The 27,097-nt window shown below is 42.6% G+C and overlaps 1 protein-coding gene across 4 annotated transcripts in view; it reads right to left on the bottom strand.

Annotated features, from left to right (window-relative positions):
- LOC140211462 (serine protease 33-like) overlaps nt 1-27,097 on the bottom strand; it is a 140,798-nt gene that overhangs the window by 8,078 nt on the left and 105,623 nt on the right. For all 4 annotated transcript variants that reach the window (XM_072281160.1, XM_072281161.1, XM_072281163.1 and 1 more), the window contains 3 exons: nt 9,000-9,162; nt 3,739-4,004; nt 2,254-2,390 (listed from right to left, as the gene is read on the bottom strand). In XM_072281160.1, the coding sequence (XP_072137261.1) occupies nt 2,254-2,390; nt 3,739-4,004; nt 9,000-9,162 (566 nt within the window). The remainder of the gene's footprint in view (nt 1-2,253; nt 2,391-3,738; nt 4,005-8,999; nt 9,163-27,097) is intronic.

Raw genomic sequence — 27,097 nt, 5'->3', positions numbered from 1 at the left:
ATGGGGAGAAGACAGGGGAGTGGGGATGACTGGAAAAATTGGATCAGCCCATGATTGAATAGCAGAGCAGACTCGATGGCCCAAATGGCCCACTTCTGCTCCTACATATTACGGTCTTATGGTCTATTCCCCTTGAAATAAATGCAAATGTTACATTTGCCTTTACCATAGACTCAACTTGTAAATTAACCTTCTGGTTGTCTTGCACGAGGACTCCTAAGTCCCTCTGCAGTTCTGATGTTTGAATCTTCTCCCCATTTAGATAACGGTCCACACTATTGTTCCTTTTACCAAAATGCATCATCATACATTTCCCAACACTGTATTCCATCTGCACATTTTTCCCAGTCTTCCAATTTTGTCTAAGTTCTGCTGCAATCATATTGCTTCCTCAGCACTACCTGCCCCTCTACCTATCTTCATATCATCTGCAAACCTTGCCACAAAGCCATCAATTCCACTATCTAAATCATTGACAAACAATACGAAAAGTAGCAGTCCCAATACACCACTAGTCACTGGCAGCCAACCTGTAAAGGTCCCTTTTATTTCCACCCACTGCCTGTTTGCCCGTTTGCCATTTCTCTATCCCCACCAGTATGTTTCCTGTAACTCCATGTACATCCTAGTCGTATACGTCCTAGACTTACGGAGCCTGGGAAGGGTGGGTTTCTCATCACAGTGTCCAGTGACTGTTAGTGAGGGGCTAATGAGACGCATTTCCAGACACTCCCAATAGAAAGGGGTTTCAGGCAGATCTGCTGGGGTTGTTCTTAATGCAGCCCCTTCTACACTGGTGAGACTCATCGTAAATTGGGGGACCACTTCATCAAGCACCTTCGCACCATCTGCCACAAGTACGACTTCCCAGTGGCCAAACATTTTAATTCCATTTCCCGTTACTGTTCTGACGTGCAAATCCATGTCCTCTTTTTATGCCAAGATGGTGGAGCAACACCTTATGTTCTGTCTGGGTAACCTCCAGCCTGATGGCATGAATATTGATTTCTTTTTCCAGTGAACAAGTTTCCCCCCCTCCCACTGCTGTAATCCCCACTCTGACCTTTCACCTCTTCTCACCTGGCTGTTACTTCTCTCTGGGTCTCTTCCTTCTTCCCTTTTTCCTATCGTCCACTCTCCTCTCCTATCAGTTTCTTTCTTCTCCAGCCCTTGACCTTTCTCACCCACCTGGCTTCACCTGTCACCTTCCAGCTAGTCTCTTTCCCCTCCCCCCACCTTCTTATTCTGGCATCTTTACCTTTCCTTCTCAGTCCTGATGAAGGGTCTCGGCCTGAAACATTGACTGTTTATACATTCCCACAGATGCTGCCTGACCTGCTAAGTTCCTCCAGCACTTCGTGTGAGTTGCTCTGGATGTCCAGCGTCTGCAGAGACTTTCTCATGTTAGTTAATCCTATCATTTCTTTCTAATATCTTAAAAATTTAGACCAAATTACCCTTTGGTTTTGTTAATTCTAGGGACTACTACCTCATTTTGCAAAAACTCTTCTTGTAATTTAGCACAGAGTTTAGTAATAATTCTGGTATCTCTTTTCAGGGCCAGAATAAGGATATGTATACAGCAAACAACAGCCTATTCAAGATTTCTGGTACCTTTTGTGCAAAGATGTTAGGTGAGTAATTGAAGAAACAACAAAGGAAATTGATCTCATCATGCTGCTCTGTTGAAAGATTCGTACAATTACTTGCTTCTCTTCTGCTCTTTTCCAAGAACCATGCAACAAACTAACACATTGTACATTTATTGCAGTTTGTTTTGGAAGTAACTTTTGGATCTGCCTCCTCCAGACTGCTCACCAGCTCTCACTCTGCAAAGATTCTCCCTGATATCATTCTGGGAAATTGCAGACTGGTGATTCACTCCTTATCAATAGAGTTATTGATATTGTGGTGAGATGATCTCAACACACATTTCGTTACTCAATGTGTGTATTCTGCTCCTGACCTTCTGTTTGGAAACAGTTTCTGTTTATTTGCTCCATCATAACTGATCTTTATTAAATTGTCCACTTACTCTTTTAGCTGTAAAGAGAATAATTATAGACCACCCCATTCTTTCTAATTGATGCCCCTCATCCTTGATTTACTCTAGTGTGGATTATCATCAATTTCCATTTGTCCTTTGTGTCCTTTACGTGTGATGTCCAAATCGCAGTGCTCTCTCTTAGAATGATGACCTCAGTGCATCCATCAATGAATTTTGTTCAGCAGATAATTAGTGTTAAACAATACCTGGCAAGAATCGACTTCCCCGGTTAAGATGCCAGCACACAGCATTATAGGAGTGATGAGCTGTCCATAGGCATTCTTGCATGTTTCCTCACCGATGATATCTACATTTCCTTGTTGTAGGATATTAGGCAATTGGCCTGGAGAAAAGAAATTAAAACTTTCCCTAAATTCATATTTCTGCATTCTTCCAAAAAAACATTTTGTCTTAATAAAAGAAAGATTGAACAAACTGACACTTCAGAGCTTGGACTTCCTAGTCTAAAGGCTACAGGAGAAGGAAGGAAAGAAATTGTATGTATAGAGCGCTTTACATAGCCTTAGGTTGTCCCTTTTGGCTACATGTTTTTTGATTGCTGCTGTAGATATGATGGGCCAGATGGCCTGCTTCTGTGCCTTAAATTTCTATTGTAGAAAATATAATAGTCAATTTGCATAAAGTGGTGTCAGAAGGTAGGTGACTGTCACAGATTCTATATTTCTTTTAGTGATGCTCTTTAAAAAAGGGAAGAAAAGATAAGAGTAATGCACACAAAGTGCTGGAGGATCTCAGCAGATCAGGCAGCATCAATGGAAATGAACAGTCAATATGGGGAGGAAGCGAACGAAGACTGCTAGAAGGTGATAGGTGAAGCCAGGTGGGTTGGAAAAGTTCCAGCCTTTTATCTTTGCAATCCACCTGGCTTCAGCTGTCACCTTCTATCTGTCTTATTCTCCCCAGCCCCATCTTTTTATTCTGGCATCTTCTCCCTTCCTTAACAGTCCTGAAGAAGGGTCTCGGCCTGAAACATCAGCTGTTTATTCTTTTCTGTAGATGCTGCCTGACCTGCTGAGTTCCTCCAACATTTTGTGCATGTTACTTTGAAGTTCCAGCATCTGCAGACTTCCTCTTGCTTAGAAAAAAAGATTTACCTTTGAGGTAGAGTGTGCTAGCTGTTGGAATTCTGAACAGGAAATGCAAACATTTCAGAGAGCAGAAATCAGAGGCAGAATCATAAATGCGTGGGCCTAAATTGTCAGTGTTATTATTACAGAAAATCAGACTAAATAGGATTACCTTGAAGTTGAATTTCGTATTCTATATATTCATCTGTACTTGAACGTTATTTAGTGTGCCCAGAAGGCATTCCAACAACATGACTTGTTTCAGCTTAGATGTTACTACACACAGAGGAGGTGATAAGCCACAATAACATTGTCAACTGATGCAGGCTATTGACTTTATAATCAACTACTAGGTTAGGCAACACACATGAAAATTGCTGGTGAACGCAGCAGGCCAGGCAGCATCTCTAGGAAGAGGTACAGTCGATGTTTCAGGCCGAGACTCAGTCCTGACAAAGGCTCTTGGCCTGAAACATCGACTGTACCTCTTCCTAGAGATGCTGCCTGGCCTGCTGCGTTCACCAGCAATTTTCATGAGTGTTGCTTAAAATTCCAGCATCTGCAGATTTCCTCGTATTTACTATGGTTAGGGTTAGGATTTACCTTTGAAAGCAAGAGCTCCCCAACCTGTGACGGTGCAATGTTGACCATCAGGAAAGATTTTGCTACTCGATGGAAGGCAAATTGGTTGGATGAATTTGGAAAAATGGAGCGGGTTGAGAAGTTCCAGAACAGCAGCGTCATAGTTGTTGGCATTGCTGGCCCCGTAACTGGGATGGATGATGATTCTTTTGATGTCTCGGCGTGTACCTTGTCCGAGTTCAACTGATCCCATGTAAGCTTGCCATTGTGATGGATTGCTTAGTGGCCTTAAAGGTGAAAGACAATAAAATGTCAATCACATTGCAACAGACATAATACAGCACTGGAGATGCACGGAACTGAAAGACTTTGAAGTGCATATCCACAAGATCCTGTGCACTCGCTTCTGCTCCCACATCCTCCATCTAAGTCTTATCTTTCCAATCCACCTGGCTTCAGCTGTCACCTCTAGCTCTCTTATTCCCCCCAGCCCCATCTTTTTATTCTGGCATCTTATCCCTTCCTTAACAGTCCCGAAGAAGGGTCTCAGCCTGAAACATCAACTGTTTATTCTTTTCTATAGATGCTGCCTGACCTGTTGAGTTCCTCCAACATTTTGTGCACCGGAGCGTGCGCAGGTCTCTGGTGAAATAATATCATATTTGTAAGTAGGATGCCGTGCACAATTCTGATTTGATGGAGACAGACGTGAAAGCACAGAGGAACATCTGGAGAAATTTCTGAAATGCCGGTTTGCTGCCACTGTTACTGTGCGACCGAGAATCTCCAGAGGGAAGGCCCCAAAATCCCCGGCTTTGCCTGCTGCTGGCCACCGAGGCTGGGGTCGAAGCGTTCAGCAGAGGTGGTGCTTGGTACTTGGTGTCGGAGGGCTGGTTGGAGCTCGAAGTTTTCAGACGACTCAGAGTCGGACTGTGGTTGGGCATGGAAGGGAGAGTTTTCTTCCTTCTCCCATCTGCGTGAGATGTGGGACATTTGAGAGACCTTGAACTTTTTTACTGTGACCATAAGACCATAAGACAAAGAAGCAGAAGTCGGCCATTCGGCCCATTGAGTATGCTGTGCCATTTTATCATGAGCTGATCCATTCTCCCATTTAGTCCCACTGCCCCACCTTCTCACCATAACCTTTGATGCCCTGGCTACTCAGATACCTATCAATCTCTGCCTTAAATACACCTAATGACTTGGCCTCCACTGCTGCCCGTGGCAACAAATTCCATAGATTCACCACCCTCTGGCTAAAAAAATTTCTTCGCATTTCTGTTCTGAATGGGCGCCCTTCAATCCTTAAGTCATGCACTCTCATACTAGGCTCCCCCATCATGGGAAACAACTTTGCCACATCCACTCTGTCCATGCCTTTCAACATTCAAAATGTTTCTATAAGGTCTCCCCTCATTCTTCTAAACTCCAAGGAATACAGTCCAAGAGCGGACAAATGTTCCTCATATGTTAACTGTGCCCATGGCCTGTTCCTCATCAAGTTATGGTATTGTTGCACTGTTGTAACTATATGTTATAATTATGTGGTTTTTGTTAGTTTTTCAGTCTTGGTCTGTCCTGTGTTTCTGTGATATCACACTGGAGGAATATTGTATCAGTTCTTAATGCATGCATTACTAAATGACAATAAAAGAGGACTGCGTGTCCTCATGATCTAATAATCTAATCTAAGTGTGCTAAACAGAAATGTGCACAGTAGGTGCATTTGGACAAGTGTTTTGTATAGCTGCAACCTGACATCTCAATTTTGTACTCAAAAGCCACAAACTATGGAGGCATATAGAGCAAATACTCTTCAATTACCCTATCTACCTGAGAGGACACGAAGTTAACCAAGAACTTGCATCTTAAGGTCCCTCTATGCCTCAAAGCCCCTGTGGTCCTCGCCATTTACACTACATGTTCTACCAGAATTTGACTTTACAAAGTGAATAAACTCACACTTGCCTGGATTAAATTCCACTGGCCACTACTCCGACCAACTTTCCAGTTGAGCTTTTGTCTACGTCCTTAGACAACCAACTTTCATATTGTCTGCAAACTTATTAATCAGAACACCGACATTCTCATCCAACACATATGTGTGTGTGTGTGTAAACAACATGGATCTCAGCATCAAGCCCTGCGGTCTGTAGGGTTCCATTAACCCTGGCACTTCACAGTGATGTGTGCTTAGCCCACTGCTCTATTCTCTCTACACCCATGACTGTGTGGCTGGGCATAGCTCAAATGCCATCTGTAGGTTAGCTGATGATACAACCATTGTTGGCAGGATTTCAGATGGTGACAAAAGGGTGTACAGGAGTAAGATATACCAGCATGAGTGCAAGGTTGTTGTTCATTCAATGTCACTGAGACCAAAGAGCTGATTGTGGACTTCAGAAAGGGTAAACTGAGGAAACACAAACCAATCCTCATACAGGGATCAGAAGTGGAGAGAGTGAGCAGTTTCACGTTTCTAGGTATCAGTATCTCTGAGGATCTAACCTGGACCCAACATATTGATGCAGTTATAAAGAAGGCAAGACAGCGGCTATACTTCTTTAGGAGTTTGAAGAGATTTGGTTTGTCAACTGAAACATTCAAACTTCTACAAATGAACCAATAGAGCATTCTGACTGGCTGCATCACCGTCTGGTATGGGGCAGGGGAAGGGGCTACTGCACAAGATCGAACTAAGTTGCATGAACTTGTCAGCTCCATCCTGGGTCCTAGCCCCTGTGGTATCCAAGTCATAGAAACATAGAAACATAGAAAATAGGTGCAGGAGTAGGCCATTCGGCCCTTCGAGCCTGCACCGCCATTTATTATGACCGTGGCTGATCATCCAACTCAGAACACCGCCCCAGCCTTCCCTCCATAACCCCTGATCCCCGTAGCCACAAAGGCCATATCTAACTCCCTCTTAAATATAGCCAATGAACTGGCCTCAACTGTTTCCTGTGGCAGAGAATTCCACAGATTCACCACTCTCTGTGTGAAGAAGTTTTTCCTAATCTCGGTCCTAAAAGGCTTCCCCTCTATCCTCAAACTGTGACCCCTCGTTCTGGACTTCCCCAACATCGGGAACAATCTTCCTGCATCTAGCCTGTCCAATCCCTTTAGGATCTTATACGTTTCAATCAGATCCCCCCTCAATCTTCTAAATTCCAACGAGTACAAGCCCAGTTCATCCAGTCTTTCTTCATATGAAAGTCCTGCCATCCCAGGAATCAATCTGGTGAACCTTCTCTGTACTCCCTCTATGGCAAGGATGTCTTTCCTCAGATTAGGGGACCAAAACTGCACACAATACTCCAGGTGTGGTCTCACCAAGGCCTTGTACAACTGCAGTAGTACCTCCCTGCTCCTGTACTCAAATCCTCTCGCTATAAATGCCAGCATACCATTCGCCTTTTTCACTGCCTGCTGTACCTGCATGCCCACTTTCAATGACTGGTGTATAGTGACACCCAGGTCTCGTTGCACCTCCCCTTTTCCTAATCGGCCACCATTCAGATAATAATCTGCTTTCCTATTTTTGCCACCAAAGTGGATAACTTCACATTTATCCACATTAAATTGCATCTGCCATGAATTTGCCCACTCATCCAACCTATCCAAGTCACCCTGCATCCTCTTAGCATCCTCCTCACAGCTAACACTGCCACCCAGCTTCGTGTCATCCGCAAACTTGGAGATGCTGCATTTAATTCCCTCATCCAAGTCATTAATATATATTGTAAACAACTGGGGTCCCAGCACTGAGCCTTGCGGTACCCCACTAGTCATCGCCTGCCATTCTGAAAAGGTCCCGTTTATTCCCACTCTTTGCTTCCTGTCTGCTAACCAACTCTCCACCCACACCAATACCTTACCCCCAATACCGTGTGCTTTAAGTTTGCACACTAATCTCCTGTGTGGGACCTTGTCAAAAGCCTTCTGAAAATCCAAACGTACCACATCCACTGGTTCTCCCCTATCCACTCTACTAGTTACATCCTCAAAAAATTCTATGAGATTCGTCAGACATGATTTTCCTTTCACAAATCCATGCTGACTTTGTCCGATGATTTCACTGCTTTCCAAATGTGCTGTTATCACATCCTTGATAACTGACTCCAGCAGTTTCCCCACCACCGACGTTAGGCTAACCGGTCTATAATTCCCCGGTTTCTCTCTCTCTCCTTTTTTAAAAAGTGGAGTTACATTAGCCACCCTCCAATCCTCATCTCCATCCACACCAGGTAGGTTAGGGTGACTGTGGCAGTGAATCAAGGCACTGGGACGATACACACACTGTCTGACCCATCCCATCTTGTACATAGTGGTCCACTGGGGCATGGTGTAATTTAACAGCAGACCCAGCAAGATGAAATGACTAATCTTGACATGCCAATTCATTTGCCTCACAGTCACTGACATGCTAGCAGTTAAATACAACCTCAAGGGATTAGATTGGGTGGAACTATAACCAGAGGTCATGGGTTAAGGGTGAAAGGTGAAAAGATAAGGGAACATGATGGGAAACTTCTTCATTTAGAGGGTTGTGAGAGTGTGGAACAAGCGGCCAGCAGAAGTGGTGTATACGAGCTCGATTTCAATGTTTAAGCATAGTTGGAATAGGTACATGGATGGTAGGGCTATGGAGGGCTATGGTTCCAGTGCAGGTCAATGGGAGTAGGCAGTTTAAATGGTTTGGCACAGACTCGATGGGTTGAAGGGCCTGTTTCTGTGCTGTACTTTTCTGTGACTCTTATTGTTCTAACCTTATTGTGTCGATTACTGCAGAGAAGGGAAAGACCGGTGTCTACAACACAAAGTTGCCACAACTCAGTAAAGCAATCTGCCTCTTTTGGTTAATCTATCAAGGAATATTCTGTGGTTTCCCATCATATATCCAACCACTTCCTGATCAATTATTCTTTGTAACTGTGTCTGAGAGCAAATTTAACATGCAGAGTATTCTTTCTGCAGCATTAGCTCTAACTTTGGTGGTCATGGGTCATCTCTTTGTGCTCATCCTGTTTGGAGTTGTCGTTTCACACAAATTTAATTTACAATGTCGAACATAGAACACTACAGGCCCATTGACCCTCCAATGTTTTACCAACCTTTGATTTATATTTTTGCCTAATTCAGTTCCTAGAACTCAAATTCAATCTTATACACAACGTTTCAAAGCCTGAGAGCTGAATAAGTAACTTGCTATAAAATGTCTGCTGTCCAAAGCCCCAGAAGCTTACATAGACAAGTGAGGGTATTGATGTGGTTATTACGTTTGAAAGCAGTGAGCAGCAGAGATGAGCCAACTGTCAGAGATGATGGAAGCACCGCACACATGAGATCCAACCTGGAGGCTAACTTGCCAGGGCCATTCGCCATCCTCAGAGTCTGTCCCACCAACAATCTTACTGGTTGCTCTAAACGGAGAGCCACATGCTGTTTAAAACACAATGGGTCAGTGTTAGATATATTCATTTCAAAACAAGAGTTCAAAGGACATAAATTAGAACATTCACTTTCTGAATTCACACCTTAACTCTTTCTGTGACTCAGCAGACAATGGCCCTGGTGCATGGGTAAGAGAGAAAGTTAATCCCAAAACTCTAAAAACTTGGTCTGTGTGAAATTAGTTTCTAAGCAAATGCTGGATGCTGTTAACCCTACGTACAAAGTCAGGAATCGAAAGGTGGAGCATGCTGGGACTAATGTTCTAAGTTGCGTATATTTCAATGCAAGGAGTATTGTAGGACAGGTGAATGAGTTTAGGACATGGATCAGCATGTGGAATTAGGACACTTTGGACTTGGTTGCAGGAGGGGTAGGACTGGCAGCTCAGTATTCTGGAGTTTTGTTGTTTTTGATAGAGCAGAAAGGATTAAAGGGGGAAGGGTAGCATTACTAGTCAGGGAAAATGACACGAACACTGTTCAGTCAGGACAGACTGGAGAACTCGTCTAGGGAGTCTTTGTGGGCTGAACTGAGGAATAAGAAAGGCATGACCACATTAATGGGATTATATTATAGACCACCCAACAGTCCGTGGGAGTTAGAGGAGCAAATTTGTAGAGAGATCACAGACTCTTGAAAGAAACATGTGGTTGTGATAGTAGATGACTTGAACTTTCTACATATTGTCTGGAACTACCATACTGTAAAAAGGCTGGATGACAAAGAGCTTATTAAATTTTTCAGGATTAGAAGTCCCAACTAAAGAGAGTGTGATACCAGACCTCCTATTAGAGAACGAGACAGGGCAAGTGCCATAAGTTTATGTAGGTGAACACTGCATCTAGTGATCTTCAGGTCCTGGGGTTGAGATCATAAATTGGAGAAGGGCCAATTTTGATGTTATCAGAAAGGATCAGGCAAGTATGGTTAGGATGGTTGTTTTCTGGCAAAGGTGAATTTGGTAAGTGGGAGAACTTTAGAAATGAAATTTTGAGAGTACAGAGTATTTGTATTCCTGTCAGAACAAAAAGTGAAAACAGCTTCAGGGGATCTTGGTTTTCCAGAGATATTGAGGACCTGGTTAAGAAGAAGAAGGAAAAAGTGCATAGCAGGTATAGGCAGGTAGAAACAAACAACGTACATGAGGAATATGAGAAATGCAAGAGAACACAAAAATTAAATCAGGACGGCTGCTGAGATTGCTCTAGCAGACAAGGTGAAAGAGCATCCTAAGGGCTTCTACAGATATATGAAGAGCAAAAGGGACACAATTGGTCCTCTAGATTATCAGCATGGTAATCTATGTGTGAAGTCAAGAGAGATGGGAAGATCTTAAATGGATATCTTGCATCTGTATTTTCTTGAGAGACGGACTCAGAGCCTTTAGAAGTGAAGCAAAGCAGTACAAATTACAGACGAGGAGTTGTTTGCTGTCTTGAGGCAAATTAGGATGAATAAATCCCAAGGGCCTGACAATGTGTTCCCTGAGACTCTGTGGGAGGCCAGTACAGAAATTGTAGGGGCCCGAGCAGGGATATGTCGAACATCCTTAGCTACAAGTGAGGTGCCAGAGGACTGGAGGATAACTAATAGAAAGGCTCTAAGGATAAGACAGTGAGCCTGATATCATATTGGAAAAGTTATTGGAAGGTATTCTAAGGGACCATATACAGTTGAAGTCAGAAGTTCTTTCTTTCTTTTCTTTTTCAATCTTTTTATTAGTTTCATAATGATAAACATAACATAGTATTGATACGCAAACAACAGGAATTTTGCAGATGCTGGAAATTCAAGCAACACACATAAAAGTTGCTGGTGAACGCAGCAGGCCAGGCAGCATCTCTAGGAAGAGGTGCAGTCGACGTTTCAGGCCGAGACCCTTCGTCAGGTCTTGGCCTGAAACGTCGACTGCACCTCTTCCTAGAGATGCAATAAAGGAACAGCAGTTATAATGGGTGACTTCAATCTACATGTAGATTGGGTGAACCAAATTGGTAAAGGTGCTGAGGAAGAGGATTTCTTGGAATGTATGCGGGATGGTTTTTTGAACCAACATGTCGAGGAACCAACTAGAGAGCAGGCTATTCTGGACTGGGTTTTGAGCAATGAGGAAGGGTTAATTAGCAATCTTGTCGTGAGAGACCCCTTGGGTAAGGGTGACCATAATATGGTGGAATTCTTCATTAAGATGGAGAGTGACATAGTTAATTCAGAAACAAAGGTTCTGAACTTAAAGAGGGGTAACTTTGAAGGTATGAGACGTGAATTAGCTAAGATAGACTGGCAAATGACACTTAAAGGATTGACGGTGGATATGCAATGGCAAGCATTTAAAGGTTGCTTGGATGAACTACAACAATTGTTCATCCCAGTTTGGCAAAAGAATAAGTCAAGGAAGGTAGTGCACCCGTGGCTGTCAAGAGAAATTAGGGATAGTAACAATTCCAAAGAAGAAGCATACAAATTAGCCAGACAAAGTGGCTCACCTGAGGACTGGGAGAGATTCAGAGCTCAGCAGAGGAGGACAAAGGGCTTAATTAGGAAGGGGAAAAAAGATTATGAGAGAAAACTGGCAGGGAACATAAAAACGGACTGTAAAAGCTTTTATAGATATGTAAAAAGGAAAAGACTGGTAAAGACAAATGTAGGTCCCCTGCAGACAGAAACAGGTGAATTGATTATGGGGAGCAAGGACATGGCAGATCAATTGAATAATTACTTTGGTTCTGTCTTCACTAAGGAGGACATGAATAATCTTCCAGAAATAGTAGGGGACAGAGGGTCCAGTGAGATGGAGGAACTGAGCGAAATACATGTTAGTAGGGAAGTGGTGTTAGGTAAATTGAAGGGATTGAAGGCAGATAAATCCCCAGGGCCAGATGGTCTGCATCCCAGAGTGCTTAAGGAAGTAGCCCAAGAAATAGTGGATGCATTAGTGATAATTTTTCAAAACTCGTTAGATTCTGGACTAGTTCCTGAGGATTGGAGGGTGGCTAATGTAACTCCACTTTTTAAAAAAGGAGGGCGAGAGAAACTGGGGAATTATAGACTGGTTAGCCTAACATCGGTGGTGGGGAAACTGCTGGAGTCAGTTATCAAAGATGTGATAACAGCACATTTGGAAAGCAGTGAAATGATCGGACAAAGTCAGCATGGATTTGTGAAAGGAAAATCATGTCTGACGGATCTCATAGAATTTTTTGAGGATGTAACTAGTAGAGTGGATAGGGGAGAACCTGTGGATGTGGTATATTTGGATTTTCAGAAGGCTTTTGACAAGGTCCCACACAGGAGATTAGTGTGCAAACTTAAAGCACACGGTATTGGGAGTAAGGTATTGGTGTGGGTGGAGAGTTGGTTAGCAGACAAGAAGCAAAGAGTGGGAATAAACGGGACCTTTTCAGAATGGCAGGCGGTGACTAGTGGGGTACCGCAAGGCTCAGTGCTGGGACCCCAGTTGTTTACAATATATATTAATGACTTGGATGAGGGAATTAAATGCAGCATCTCCAAGTTTGCGGATGACACGAAGCTGGGTGGCAGTGTTAGCTGTGAGGAGGTTGCTAAGAGGATGCAGGGTGACTTGGATAGGTTGGGTGAGTGGGCAAATTCACCCAATGACAGGAATGGCAGGACTTTCATATGAAGAAAGACTTAATGAACTGGGCTTGTACTCGTTGGAATTTAGAAGATTGACGGGGGATCTGATTGAAACGTATAAGATCCTAAAGGGATTGGACAGGCTAGATGCAGGAAGATTGTTCCCGATGTTGGGGAAGTCCAGAACGAGGGGTCACAGTTTGAGGATAAAGGGGAAGCCTTTTAGGACTGAGATTAGGAAAAACTTCTTCACACAGAGAGTGGTGAATCTGTGAAATTCTCTGCCACAGGAAGCAGTTGAGGCCAGTTCATTGGCTATATTTAAGAGGGAGTTAGATATGGCCCTTGTGGCTACGGGGGTCAGGGGGTATGGAGGGAAGGCTGGGGTGGGGTTCTGAGTTGGATGATCAGCCATGATCATAATAAATGGCGGTGCAGGCTCAAAGGGCCGAATGGCCTACTCCTGCACCTATTTTCTATGTCTCTATGTTTCTTTATGAGTTAAGGAAGATATCTGGGAGTGACATCTATCACAAGTAGGATTTATATGAGAGTAATAACGAGCTAATTTATCCTTAGACATATGGGCCCAATGCACTACCTTAAACTGTATCAATGCATGTTTAGCACATATAGAGAATGTTAACTAATTGAAGAATTTTTTCCCATTTTTCAATCGGTAAAGTAATCTTAAGTTCCCTTTCCCAATCAGTATTAACTTTATTAGATACATCTGGATGTATTTTCATAATTATATTATAAATATTTGCTATTACACCTTTCTAAAAAGGATTTAAATCTAAAATTTTTTCCAAAATATCCGTTGAATATAAATTCGGGAAGGTGGGAAGACCAGTATTTAAAAAGTTTCTAATCTGTAAATATATTAAAAAAATGGGATCTAGGCAAGTTATATTTATTAGATAATTGTTCAAAGGACATGAAACAATCATCCAAAAATAGATCACAAAATTGTACTATACCTTTAGTTTTCCAAGTCAAATAGGCTTCATCCATAATAGAGGGTTGAAAGAAAAAATTAGATATAATAGGACTTGCTAGAATAAATTGATGCAACACAAAAAATTTTTGAAATTGAAACCATATTCGTAAATTATATTTTACTATTGGGTTATTCATTTGTTTATACAATTTAGAAAGAGTAAAGGGAAGTGAACTCCCTAAAATAGAACCCAATGAAAACCCTTGTAAAGAATTACAGTCAAGATTTACCCAATGTGGACTTGAAGTTACGTCCAAGTCCCATAACCAAAATTTAAAATATCGAATATTAATTGCCCAATAGTAAAATCTAAAATTCGGCAACGCCAGACCCCCGTCCTTTTCAGATTTCTGTAAGCATCTTTTACCGAGCCTAGAATTTTGATTCTGCCATATATATGAAGAAATTTTAGAATCAACATTATCAAAAAGGATTTCGGAATAAAAATTGGCACTGCTTGAAATAAATATAAAAATTTAGGTAAAATAATCATCTTGATAGCATTGATCCGACCTTTCAATGACAGAGAGATTGGTGACCATTTAGTAAACAGAAGTTTAATCTGATCAATCAAAGGTAAAAAATTAGCCTTAAATAAATCCTTATGCTTTTTTGTAATTTTAACCCCTAAATATGTAAAAAAGTCAGTAACCAATTTAAATGGTAAACAACCATAAATTGGAACCTGCATACTTAGGGAAAATAGTTCACTCTTATTAAGGTTCAACTTATAACCAGAAAAATTACTAAACTGAGCCAACAAGGATAAAGTAGCGGGAATGGATTTCTCAGGATTAGAAATGTATAATAACAAATTATCTGCATATAATGATAAACTTATGTATTTCATTCTCACGGGTAATACCAAAAATGTTAGCTGAGTCTCGGATAGCAATTGCTAAAGGTTCAAGGGCAATATCAAATAATAATGGACTAAGAGGACATCCCTGGACTAAGAGGACATCCCTGCCTAGTACCCCGAGATAAGCGAAAAAAAGGAGATCTTTGATTGTTAGTACAAACCGAAGCTACAGGGGTATGATGTATCAATTTAATCCAAGATATAAATATCAGACTAAAATTAAATTTCTCAAGCACACTAAATAAATATGGCCATTCAACTCTGACAAAAGCTTTCTCAGCATCTAAAGAAATAACACATTCTGGAATACTAAATGAAGGAGTATAAACAATATTCATTAACCTCCTAATATTAAAAGATGAATGACGATTTTTAATAAACCCAGTTTGGTCCACAGAGATAATTTGAGGTAATACTTTCTCTAACCTAGTTGCTAATACTTTAGAAAAAATCTTAGAATCTACATTCAGGAGAGATATCGGTCTGTATGATGCACAATCAGTAGGATCTTTATTCTTTTTAAGAATAAAATGATTGTGGTAATTTACCTAATCTTATTGCTTCTTTAAAAACTCTAGACAACCAAGGAGAAAGAAAAGAAGAAAAAAACTTAAAGAATTCCACTGTAAAACCATCTGGATCAGGTGCTTTAGAAGTTTACATACACCTTAGCCAAATACATTTAAACTCAGTTTTTCACAATTCCTGACATTTAAGCCTAGAAAACATTCCCTGTTTTAGGTCAGTTAGGATCACTACTTTATTTTAGGAATGTGAAATGTCAGAATAATAGTAGAGAGAATGATTTATTTCAGCTTTTATTTCTTTCGTCAGTTTCCCAGTGGGTCAGAAGTTTACATACACTTTGTTAGTATTTGGTAGCATTGCCTTTAAATTGTTTAACTTGGGTCAAATGTTTTGGGTAGCATTCCACAAGCTTCTCACAATAAGTTGCTGGAATTTTGTTCCATTCTTCCACACAGAACTGGTGTAACTGAGTCAGGTTTGTAGGCCTCCTTGCTCGCACATGCTTTGTCAGTTCTGCCCACAAATTTTCTATTGGATTGAGGTCAGAAAATGATGTCAAGTCTGGTTCATCCTTGGCAGCAATTTCCTAATGCCTGAAGGTATCACGTTCATCTGTACAAACAATAGTACGCAAGTATAAACACCATGGGACCACGCAGCCGTCATACCGCTCAGGAAGGAGACACATTCTATCTCCTAGAGATGAACGTACTTTGGCGCGAAAAGTGCGAATCAATCCCAGAACGACAGCAAAGGACCTTATGAAGATACTGGAGGAAACAGGTAGAAAGTACCTATATCCACAGTAAAACAAGTCCTATATCGACATAACCTGAAAGGCTGCTCAGCAAGGAAGAAGCTACTGCTCGAAAACTGCCATATAAAAGCCAGATTACAGTTTGCAAGTGCAGATGGGGACAAAGATCTTACATTTTGGAGAAATGTCCTCTAGTCTTATGAAACAAAAATTGAACTGTTTGGCCATAATGACTATCATTATGTTTGGAGGAAAAGGGGTGAGGCTTGCAAGCTGAAGAACACCATCCCAACCGTGAAGCATGGGGGTGGCAGCATCATGTTGTAGGGGTGCTTTGCTGCGGGAGGGACTGGTGCACTTCACAAAACAGATGGCATCATGAGGAAGGAAAATTATGTGGATATATTGAAGCAACATCTCAAGACATCAGCCAGGAAATTAAAGCTCGGTCGCAAATAGGTCTTTCAAATGGACAATGATCACAAGCATACCTCCAAAGTTGTGGCAAAATTGCTTAAGGACAACAAAGTCAAGGTACTGGAGTGGCCATCACAAAGCCCTGACCTCAATCCGATAGAAAATTTATGGGCAGAACTGACAAAACATGTGCGAGCAAGGAGGTTTACAAACCAGTTCTGTCTGGAGGAATGGAACAAAATTGCAGCAGCTTACTGTGAGAAGCTTGTGAAAAACTACCCAAAATGTTTGACCCAAGTTAAAAAATTAAAAGGCAATGCTACCAAATACTAACAAAGTGTATGTAAACTTCTCACCCACTGGGAAACTGATGAAAGAAGTAAAAGTTGAAATAAATCATTCTCTCTACTATTATTCTGACATTTCATATTCTTAAAATAAAGTAGTGATCCTAACTGACCTAAGACAGGGAATGTTTTCTAGGATTAAATATCAGGAATTGTGAAAAAACTGAGTTTAAATGTATTTGGCTAAGGTGTATGTAAACTTCTGACTTCAACTGGATATAAATATTTGGATAGACAGGACCTGATTGGATAGTCAGCATGGCTTTGTGCATGGTAGGTCGTGTCTAACCAGATTTAGAGTTTTTTGGGGAACTTACCAAGAAAGTTAATAAAGGTAAGGCAGTGGATGTTGTTTACATGGACTTTAGCAAGGCCTTTGACAAGATCAAAGGAGGTTGGGAAGTTGGTCAAGAAGTTCAGTCACTTGGCATTCAATACGAGGTAGTAAATGGGATAAGACATTGGCTTTGTGGGAGAAGCCAGAGAGTGGTATTAGGAGGCTGCTTCACTGTCTGGAGGCCTGTGACTAGTGGAGTACCACACGGATCGGTGCTGGGTCCACTGTTGTTTGTTATCTATATCAACAATCTGGATGATAATGTGGTAAACTGGATCAGCAAATTTGCGGATGAAAACAAATTTGGCGTGTCATCAAATGGGGTCTCATCCACCCTGCAACCATGTTTCTGCAATGGCCACTAAATCATACCTCTTTGAACTGATTTGAGCCACAAGTTCACTGACCTTGTTTAGAATACTACAGGTATTCAAATAAAGTGCCCTTACACTCATTGTGCTTTTAAGATCTTGTATTCTTTTATTCTTTTTCAGTTGACTTTTCTTCATTCCAGTCTTACTTTTCTACTATCTTTTATTTTTTCTTTATCTTTATCCACACTTTTCTTTTTCACTTTATCCATACTTCTCCAATCAGTTGAACCCACCCCCCTACTATTTAGTTTAAAGCCCTATCCACTGCCCTAGTTATGTGAATTGCTAGGATCCAGGTCCCATCACGGTTCAGGTGGAGCCCGTCCCAATGGTACAGCTCCCTTCTTTCCCAATACTGGTGTCAATTTCCCATGAATTCAAACCCACTTCTGCCACACCAATCCTTCAGCCACGCATTTAGCTCTCTAATCTTCTTCACCCTATGCCAATTTGCACCTGGAGCAGGTAGTAATCCAGTGATTAATTTCTACCTGTTTGGCTCTGTTCTTTAATTTAGTCCCTAGCTGCTCAAATTCCCTCAGCAGAACCTCTTTCCTTGTTATACCTATGTTGTTGGCACCCACATGGACCAGGACAACTGGATCCCTCCCACTGCATACTCCTCTGCAGGTCAGATAAGATAATCCAAACCTAGGCACCAAGCAGTTAACACAGACTTCGGATGTGCTATCCTCACCACAGAGAACTCTGTCTATTCCCCTGTCTATACTATCCTCAATAGAATGTGAATTACATAGGACCATAAGTTTAATGAGTCATATCACCAAGATACTTCTAAGAATTTTGATGACAAGAGCTAAGAGTAAGATACAAGCTGAAATAGGCAAAGAACAATGTGGTTTAGTGAAAGACAAAGGTACAAGAAACACAATATTGATGTTAAGGACACTATCAGAACGAGCTATGCAAGTGCAAAAAGATTTGTTTGTTTGTTTTATCGACTACACAAAAGCTTTGATAAAGTGAAGCACAATAGGTTATTTGAAATATTACAGAATACTCTAGATCTAGATTCAAAAGACCTCCGCCTAATCAGAAATCTGTACTGGGAACAAACTGCCGCTGTAAGAATAGATGGAGAAGTGAGTCAGTTTACGAAAATCAAGAGAGGCGTTAGACAAGGGTGTGTTTTCTCCCCTGATTTATTTAATGTGTACAGTGAGACAATATTACAAAAAATGAGAGACACCTTGGGAATCAAAGTTGGCAGTGAAAACATCAATAATTTCAGATATGCTGATGACACTGTGTTAATTGCAAGCACGGAGGAAGAACTACAAAACTCAATTGATATAATTGTTGTAGAAAATGCAAAAATGGGTCTATCTATCAATTGCAAAAAGACAGAATGTATGGTGATATCCAAAAAGAAGGAGAATCCTATCTGCAGGCTGAGAATAAATGGGGAAGATATAAAACAAGTAAAGAACTTTTGCTATTTAGGAAACTGGGTGACATCAGATAGCAGGTGCGACTTGGACATCAAAAGAAGAATAGGGATGGCAAAAGAGACCTTTACGAGAATGAAGAGTATACTGACCAATACTAAACTAGGCATGACAACCCGCCTCAGAGTACTGAAATATTATGTTTATCCAGTTATGTTATATGGCTCAGAATGTTGGACAATTATCTAGTAACATGAGGAAATGAATTGTAGCAGCAGAGATGTGGTTTTTGAGGAGAATGCAAAGAATATCATGGACGAAATGAATATCTAACGAGGATGTCATGAGCAGAGCAAACACAAAAAGAGAAATAATGTATGAGACCATGAAAAGGCAACGTAACTTCATTGGACATGTGATTAGGAAAGAGGAGTTAGAATGCACGGTAATTATGTGAAAGATTGAAGGGAAGAAAGCAAGAGGAAGACAAAGGCAAATGATGATGGAGACAGCAGCCAGAGAACTGGAAATGAATACCAATGAATTGATCCACGACCCGAAACAGGAGTGTGTGGGCCATGGCAGTCAAAGCTCAAATTGGGCACGGCACCTGATGATGATGATGATGCTATCCTCAATGTATCATTGAGGATACATCCACTATACATCTACTATCCACTACATTTCTCTTCTCTCCCCCCTCTTGAATATCTCCCTGTACTACGGCGCCACAGTTAGGTTGCCCATCCTCCTTACAGCCCCCACTCTCATCCACACAGGGAGCAAGAGTGAAATGTGAAATGTTTAAGAGGAACATGAGGGGGATCTTTTTAATTCAGAGGGTGCTGAGAGTGTGGAACAATTTTCCAATGCCGGTGATGGATGCAGGTCAAGTTCAACATTTAAGGAAAATTTGGATAGTGCATGGCTGGGAAGGATTATGGAGGACAATGGTCTGGGTGCAGGTTGACGTGACTAAGCTCGAGGGGCTGAAGGGCCTGTTGCTGCACCATTGTGCCATGTGACTCTGAAAGATGGATTGTCACAATCTACCTCCCAGGGAATTGGAATTGACGGCTTTGTGGCAAAGTTTGTGGATGATATGAAGATAGGTGGAGGGGTAGGTAATACTGTGGACTTAGACAAATTGGAAGAATGGGCAAAATAGGGACAGATGGAATACGGTGTTGGGAAATGTATGATCATGCATTTTGGTAAAAGGAACAATAGTGTAGACTATTATCTAAATGGGGAAAAATTCAAACATCAGAGGTGCAGAGGGTCTTAGGAGTCCTCATGCAAGACTCCCAGAAGGTTAATTCACAGGTTAAGTCTGTGGTAAAAAAGGTTGATGCAATGTTGGCATTTATTTCAAGGCAAAGAGAATATAAATAAAAGGAGATAATGCTGAGCCTTTATAAGACACTTGTCAGGCTGCACTTGGAGTATTGTCAACAGTCTTGGGCCCCTTAACCCATAAAGGATGTATTGTCATTGGAGAGAGTCCAGAGGAGGTTCACAAGGATGACTGTGGGAATGAAGTGGTTAACCTATGAGGAACATTTGGCAGCTTTGGACCTGTACTTACTGGAACTTAGAAGAACGTGTGGGGATCTCTTTGAAATCTACGTTCCAAGCCAGATGGCACAGTGAGGATCTGTGTTAACCTAACAAAAGTGAATAATGCAGTGAGGCGGGAGAAGTTAATTCTGCCCTTTGTTAAGCACACATTTGGTAGGCTGGGTGGCGCAAAGTTCCTCACCAAATGAGATGCAAACTCAGGGTTCTGGCTGATCTGTTTGGCTCCTGATTCACAGAAGCTTACAACCTTTATCACACCATATAGATGCTATGCCTTCAAGAGATTCCCTTTTGGCATCTCATCAACCCCTGAAATTTTTCAGATGAGAATGAACCAAATTTTGGAGGGACTAGAAGTAATAGTTTGCCTCATGGACGATATTCTCATCTTCAGAGGCACAAGTGAGGAACATGACAAAAGAGTGGAAGCTGCCTTGGAGAACCTGAAACATGCTAGACTGTCCCTGAACAAAAAGAAATGTGGATTTTTGCAAAGGTGGAGGTGAAGTTCTTAGGTCACCAACTGTCCGCAGAGTGAGTGCAAACAGATTCAGACAAATTGGGAGGAGTTTGGAACATTACCTACAAATATATCAGAGATCTGCAGTTTCCTTGGCATAGATCTGGCAGAGAAAGCAAAGCCACTACATGACCTCCTCTCTCAGAGAAACGTTTGGACCTGGAACACACCACAGGAGAAGTCATTCTCATCACTTAAAGCAGAGCTTATTTCTCCTCCAACACTGGCATTCTTTGATCTGATCAAAGCAACCAAGGTCTCAGCAGATGCCTCTTCCTTTAACCAAGGGGGTGTGCTCATGCAATACTGCAGTGGTGTATGGAAACTGGTGGCATATGCAGCAAGAGCACTGACTCCTACTGAACAGCGTTATGCCCAAATCGAAAAGGAGACGCAGACTTTTGTGTGAGCTTGTGAATGTTTCAGCTGCTACCTAATAGGCACTAAATTCCTACTTGAAGCAGACCACAAACCACTCATCAGTTTTCTTGGCTCCGAACACTTGGATGATTTACCTCCATGTCTGCAAGGGTCAGAACAAGACGTATGTGATACTGTTATGACATTGAACATGTCCTGGTAAATCTTTCACAACACCAGGCACTCTGTCGAGGATGTAATGCAGAAGTAAGTGGACAGAAGCTGACTTGCCCTCATTGAAGGTAGCAACATCTACCTAGTTTAGCTACGTGAAAGATTTACTGCACCACAGAGCAAACTGGATGAAATGGTTTGTGCAAAAAAAGAGCTGCCTTTCAATCAGGACTGTGATCAAGATTTAAAAGGCAGAGCTTTGCAGTCGTTTCCCTGAGTTAAGCAACAATCAGTCAACAAAGGGTCAATAAAAATAATGCAAGCGCAGCCATTTCCCAAGGGGAGCCACAGAGACCAGATCCCTGGCACTGAGTCTAGTGCGGTGGCTCAGAGGAACAGAGGGGTGAAAAAGACTGTTGTGTTGATAGGAGCTTCCATAGTTAGAAGAACAGAGACGAGATACTGTGGGTGCGATACAGACACCTGGATGGTAGGTTGCCTCCCTGGTGCCAGGGTCCGCAATGTCTCAGACTGAGTCCATGGCATTCCCAAGGATGAAGGTGAGCAGTCAGAAGTTCTGGTACATATTGACACCAATGACATAGGTAGACAGGGTGAGGAGGTCCTGAATAGAGATCGTAGGAAGCTCGGTAGAAGCTGAAAAACAGGACCTCCTAGTTAATATTCTCTGGGTTGCTGCCTGTGCCACACGCCAGTGAGGGTAAGAATAGGATGATTTGGTAGATGATTGCATGGCTGAGGAACTGGTGCAGGGGACGGTGGTTTAGATTTATGGATCATTTGGATTTCTACTGGGGAAAGAACAACCTGTTAAAAAGGGACAGGGTACACCTGCAGGCAGGCTTGTGAGAGTTTATTCGGGAGGGTTTAAACTAATTTGGCAGGGGGATGGGAACTGGAGTGACAGTGGTGAGGTAGTTGGTTTACAAACAGAGGCAATGTGTAGTGAGACTCCTAGCAAGAAGAGGCTGATGATCGGACAAAACTGCAGTCAACACAACAGGATGAGTTGTAATGTAGGAGGTGGACAAAATCGAAAATGGTGAATACAGGACTGAAGGTGGGATATTTGAATGCGTGTAGTGTGTGGAATAAGGTAGCTGAACTTCTAGCACAGTTACAGTTTGGCGTGTGTGAGGTTGTGAGCATCACTGGATTGTGGGTGAAAGAAGATTATAACTGAGAGCTTCACGTTCAAGGATACATGTTGTATCGAAAAGGCAGGCAGGTAGGCAGAGGGGGTGTCATGGCTTTATTGGTAAAAATTGAAATCAAATCATTAGGAAGATGTGACATAGGGTTGGAAGATGTTGAATCGTTGTGGATAGAGCTAAGGAACTGCAAGGTTAAAAAGATGCTGGTGGGAGTTATATGCAAACCACTAAACCACTTGAACATTGAATTCTCCAACTTTTCTGGTAATTCCCTCCCCCTCCCTTCCCCCATCCCAGTTTCACTCTGCCCCCTCCTCCAGCTGCCTATCACTTCTCTCATGGTTCTGCCTCCTTCTACTACCCATTGTGTTTTCCCCTATTCCTTCTAAACCTTTCCTGCCTATCACCTCCCTGCTTCCCCTCCCCCACCCCTTTATCTTTCCCCTTACTGGTTTTTCACCTGGAACCTACCAACCTTCTCCTTCCCACCCTCCCCCACACCTTCTTTATAGGGCCTCTGCCCCTTCCCTCTTTGGTCCTGATGAAGGGTTCCAGCCCAAGACGTCGACTCATCGTTTCACGGATGCTGCCTGACCTGCTGAGTTCCTCCAGTGTGTTGTGTGTGTTCCACTAAATAGTAGTAAGGATGTGGACTACAAATTACAATGAGAGATAGAAAATGAATGTCAAAAGAGCAATGGCATAATAGTCATGGGAGATTTCAATATGCGGGTAGATTGGGAAAATGCTGGAGGAACTCTGTAGGCCAGGCAGCATCTATGGAAAGGAGTACATTTGATGTTTCAGGCCAAGACCTTTCAACAGGACTGGAGAAAAAAAGATGAGGAAACAGAGTTAGAAGGTGGGGGAGGGGAGGGAGAAACACAAGGTGATGGGTGAAACTGGGAGGGGGGAGAGAGGAGTGAAGTAAAGAGTTGGGAAGTTTATTGATGAAAGAGAAGTGGGGATCTGAGAGGAGAGGACAGAAGGCCATGGAAGAAAGAAAAGGGGGAGGATCACCAGAGTGAGGTGATAGGCAGGCAAGGAAATACGGTGAGAGAGGAATGGGAAATGGTGAAGAAGGTGGGGGCATTACTGGAAGTTGGAGAAATCTATATCCGTCCTGTCAGGTTGGAGGTTACCCTGATGAAATATTAGGTGTTGTTCCTCCAACCTGAGTGTGGCCTCATTGTGGCAGGAGAGGAGGCCGTGGATTGACATGTCAGAATTGGAATGGGAAGTGGAACTAAAATGTGTGGCCACTGGGAGATCCTGCTTTTTCTGGTGGACGGAGCCTAGGTGCTTGGAGAAGCGGTCTCCCTATCGATGTTGGGTCAACACCATGGCCAAGGCCAAAAGCACGGCAGGAGAGGTGGGATTCAAATCAGGCTGAAGTGTGGGGGATGAGGCCTCCTTTGACTATCATCTTGTTAGTGAATGTACGGTCTTTTGAAAATAAGACTGATGATCCCAGGGCAAGGCTGCTGTATTAGAGGCAGATCTCAAATGTTTGTTGCATTGATACTTGGTTAACAGCAAACATGGTGTACATAGCTATCTGATCAGAAGGTTTTACGATTTTCAGAATGGATTGAACCTTGAATTCTGGTCAGGAAGGTGACGGTGTATGCATTTTAGTCAATTCTCGTTGGTGCACAGATGTTGGGGTTAGGTCGACTTCTTGTTCTCGGACTTAGAACAACCAATGATTAAATGTAGACCATTCTATTTGGCTCAAGGGTTTTCATCCATGGTCCTGACTGCGGCTTACATACCACTGGTGGCCGATTATAAGCAAATGCTTGTGAAACTGCATGACGCTTTCTGTAAACATGAAACGGCTGATCCCGACGCATTTCAAATTCAGTAACTTTAACCAGGCCTGATTGAAGAAAACCCTGCCCAATTGTCACCAGCACGTAACCTGTTGCACCAGAGGTCCCAACACAATTAGACCACTGCTACACTACAATAAGGAATGCCTATCATTCCTTCCTGAGACCGCACTTTGGCAAGTCAGAGAATGGTAAGTCTGTGAAATGCTCTGCCATAGACTGCAGTGGAGGCCGTGCATATACCTAAGGTGGAAATTGATCGTTTCTTAATCGGCCAGGGCATCAAAGGATATGGCGAGAAAGCAGGTGTGTGGGGTTTAGTGGGATCCGGGATCTGCCATGATGGAATGGTGGAGCAGACGCGATGGGCTGAATGGCCTAATTCTGCTCCTATGTCTTATGCTCGTATGGTCTGAGTCAGATCATTTGGCTGTACTTCTGCTACCTGCATACAGAGAGAGTTTAAAGGGCAAGGCTCCAGAGATCAAGACAACCAAGAGGTGGATGCAGGAGGCAGAGGAACTGATACAGGATTGCCCTGAGTCAGTGGACTGGGCTGTGTTCAAGAACTCATCTGAGGACCTAAATAGAACATAGAAAACCTACAGCACAATACAGGCCCTTCAGCCCACAATGCTGTGCCGAACATGTACTTACTTAAGAAGTTACCTAGGGTTACCCATAGCCCTCTATTCTTCTATGCTCTATGTACCTATCCAGGAGTCTCTTAAAAGACTCTATCGAATCCGCCTCCACCACCGTTGTCAGCAGCCCATTCCAGGCATTCACCACTCTCTGCGTAAAAAAAACCTACCCCTGACATCTCCACTGTACCTACTCTCGAGCACCTTAAAACTGTGTCCTCTCGTGTTAGCCATTTCAGACCCGGGAAAAAGCCTCTGACTATCCACATGATCAATGCCTCTCATCATCTTGTACACCTCTATCAGGTCACCTCTCATCCTCTGTTGTTCCAAGGAGAAAAGGCCAAGTTCACTCAACCAAATGACAACACCAGGGTCATTACAGACTTTATTAAAATACCTGTGGACAAGTGTGTCCCTACGAAATCATTCCGGGTTTTACCCGATCAGAAGCCCTGGGTGAACAATGAAATGTGGAACCTGCTGAGAGCCAGATCAGTGGCATTCAAGTCCGGAGATGAAGAATGCTACAAGAGGATCAGGTAGGATCTCTGGAAAGCCATCTCTCGGCAAAATGGAGATTCCAGACTAGAGAGGAATCAACGAGGGATGCTCGACAGCTATGGCAGGGTTTGAATGCCATAACCTCCTACAAAGCTAAATTTTATGACATAGAGGACAGCAGAGCTTCACTTCCAGATGAGCTCAATGCTTTCTATGCTCACTTTGACCATCAGAACAGGGAGGAACCATCCACACTTCCATGTTAACCATTTTCAACCTCTTCCTCCAGCGGTATGTGGTGCCCACCTACTTCAAGCAACCAGTGCCGAAGAAGAGTATGGTGACCTGTCTAGATGACTATCACCCAGTGACACTTACATCCACAGTGATGAAGTGTTTTGGGAGGTTGGTGTTGAAGCCTATCAGCTCCTGTCTGAGTGGCAACTTGGATCCACTGCAATTCACCTGCCGAAGCAACAGATCTACAGCTGATGTTATCTTGTAGGATTCATGCAACTCTGGAACAGCAAAGATGCATACATCAGGATGCTTTTTATCGATTACAGCTCAGCATTTAACACCATCAGCCCCTCAAAATTAATCAGTAAACTTAAAGATCTGGACCTCAATATCACCTTGTGCAATTGGATCTTGAATTTCCTCACAAAGACCCGTAAGTTTGGATTGGCAAAAACATCTCCTCCACAATCTCCCTCAACACAGGAGCACTGCAAGAATGTGTACTTGCACATCCTTGCTCTACTGACTTTACACCTGTGACTGTGTGGCTAAGTACAGCTCCAACACCACAGACATGTTCGCTGATGATACCACTATTGAGGGCTGTATCAAAGGTGCAGCAAACAGTAGGGAGATTGAAAACTTGGCTGAGTGGTGTAATAACAACAACCTCTTACTCAATGTCCATAAGACCAAGGAACTGATTGTAGATTTCAGGAGAGGGAAACCAGAGGTCCATGAGCCAGTGATCACTGGGGGATCAAAGGTGGAGGAGGTCAGTAACTTTAAATTCCTGGCTGTCTCTATCTCAGAGGACCTGTCCTGGACCCATCATATAAATACTATTGCAAAGAAAACACCACATCACCTCAACTTCCTCAGGAGTCTGCGGAGATTCAGGATGTCATCAAAAACCTAGACAACTTATATAAATGTGTGGTGGAAAGTGTGCTGAATGGCTGCATTTCAGCCTGCTATGGGAACACCAATGCCTTTGAAAGGAAAATCCGGCAAAAGGTAGTAGATTCTGCCCAGTACATCATGGGTAAAACCCTTCCATCCATTGAGCACATCTACATGAAACATTGCCATAGAAAAGCAGTATCCATCATCAAAGATCCTCACCACCAAGACCATGGTCTTTTCTTGCTGCTGCCATCAGGTAGAAGGGACAAGTGCCTCAGGACCTGCACCATCAGGTTCAAGAACAGTTACTACCCCTCAACCATCAGATTCTTCCATAAGAGCATAAGAAA

This window comes from Mobula birostris, chromosome 17 (assembly GCF_030028105.1).
Source record: "Mobula birostris isolate sMobBir1 chromosome 17, sMobBir1.hap1, whole genome shotgun sequence".
Lineage (NCBI taxonomy): Eukaryota > Metazoa > Chordata > Chondrichthyes > Myliobatiformes > Myliobatidae > Mobula > Mobula birostris.
Note: the sequence above shows the minus strand (reverse complement) of the source record. Positions and strands in the feature narration are given on the sequence as shown.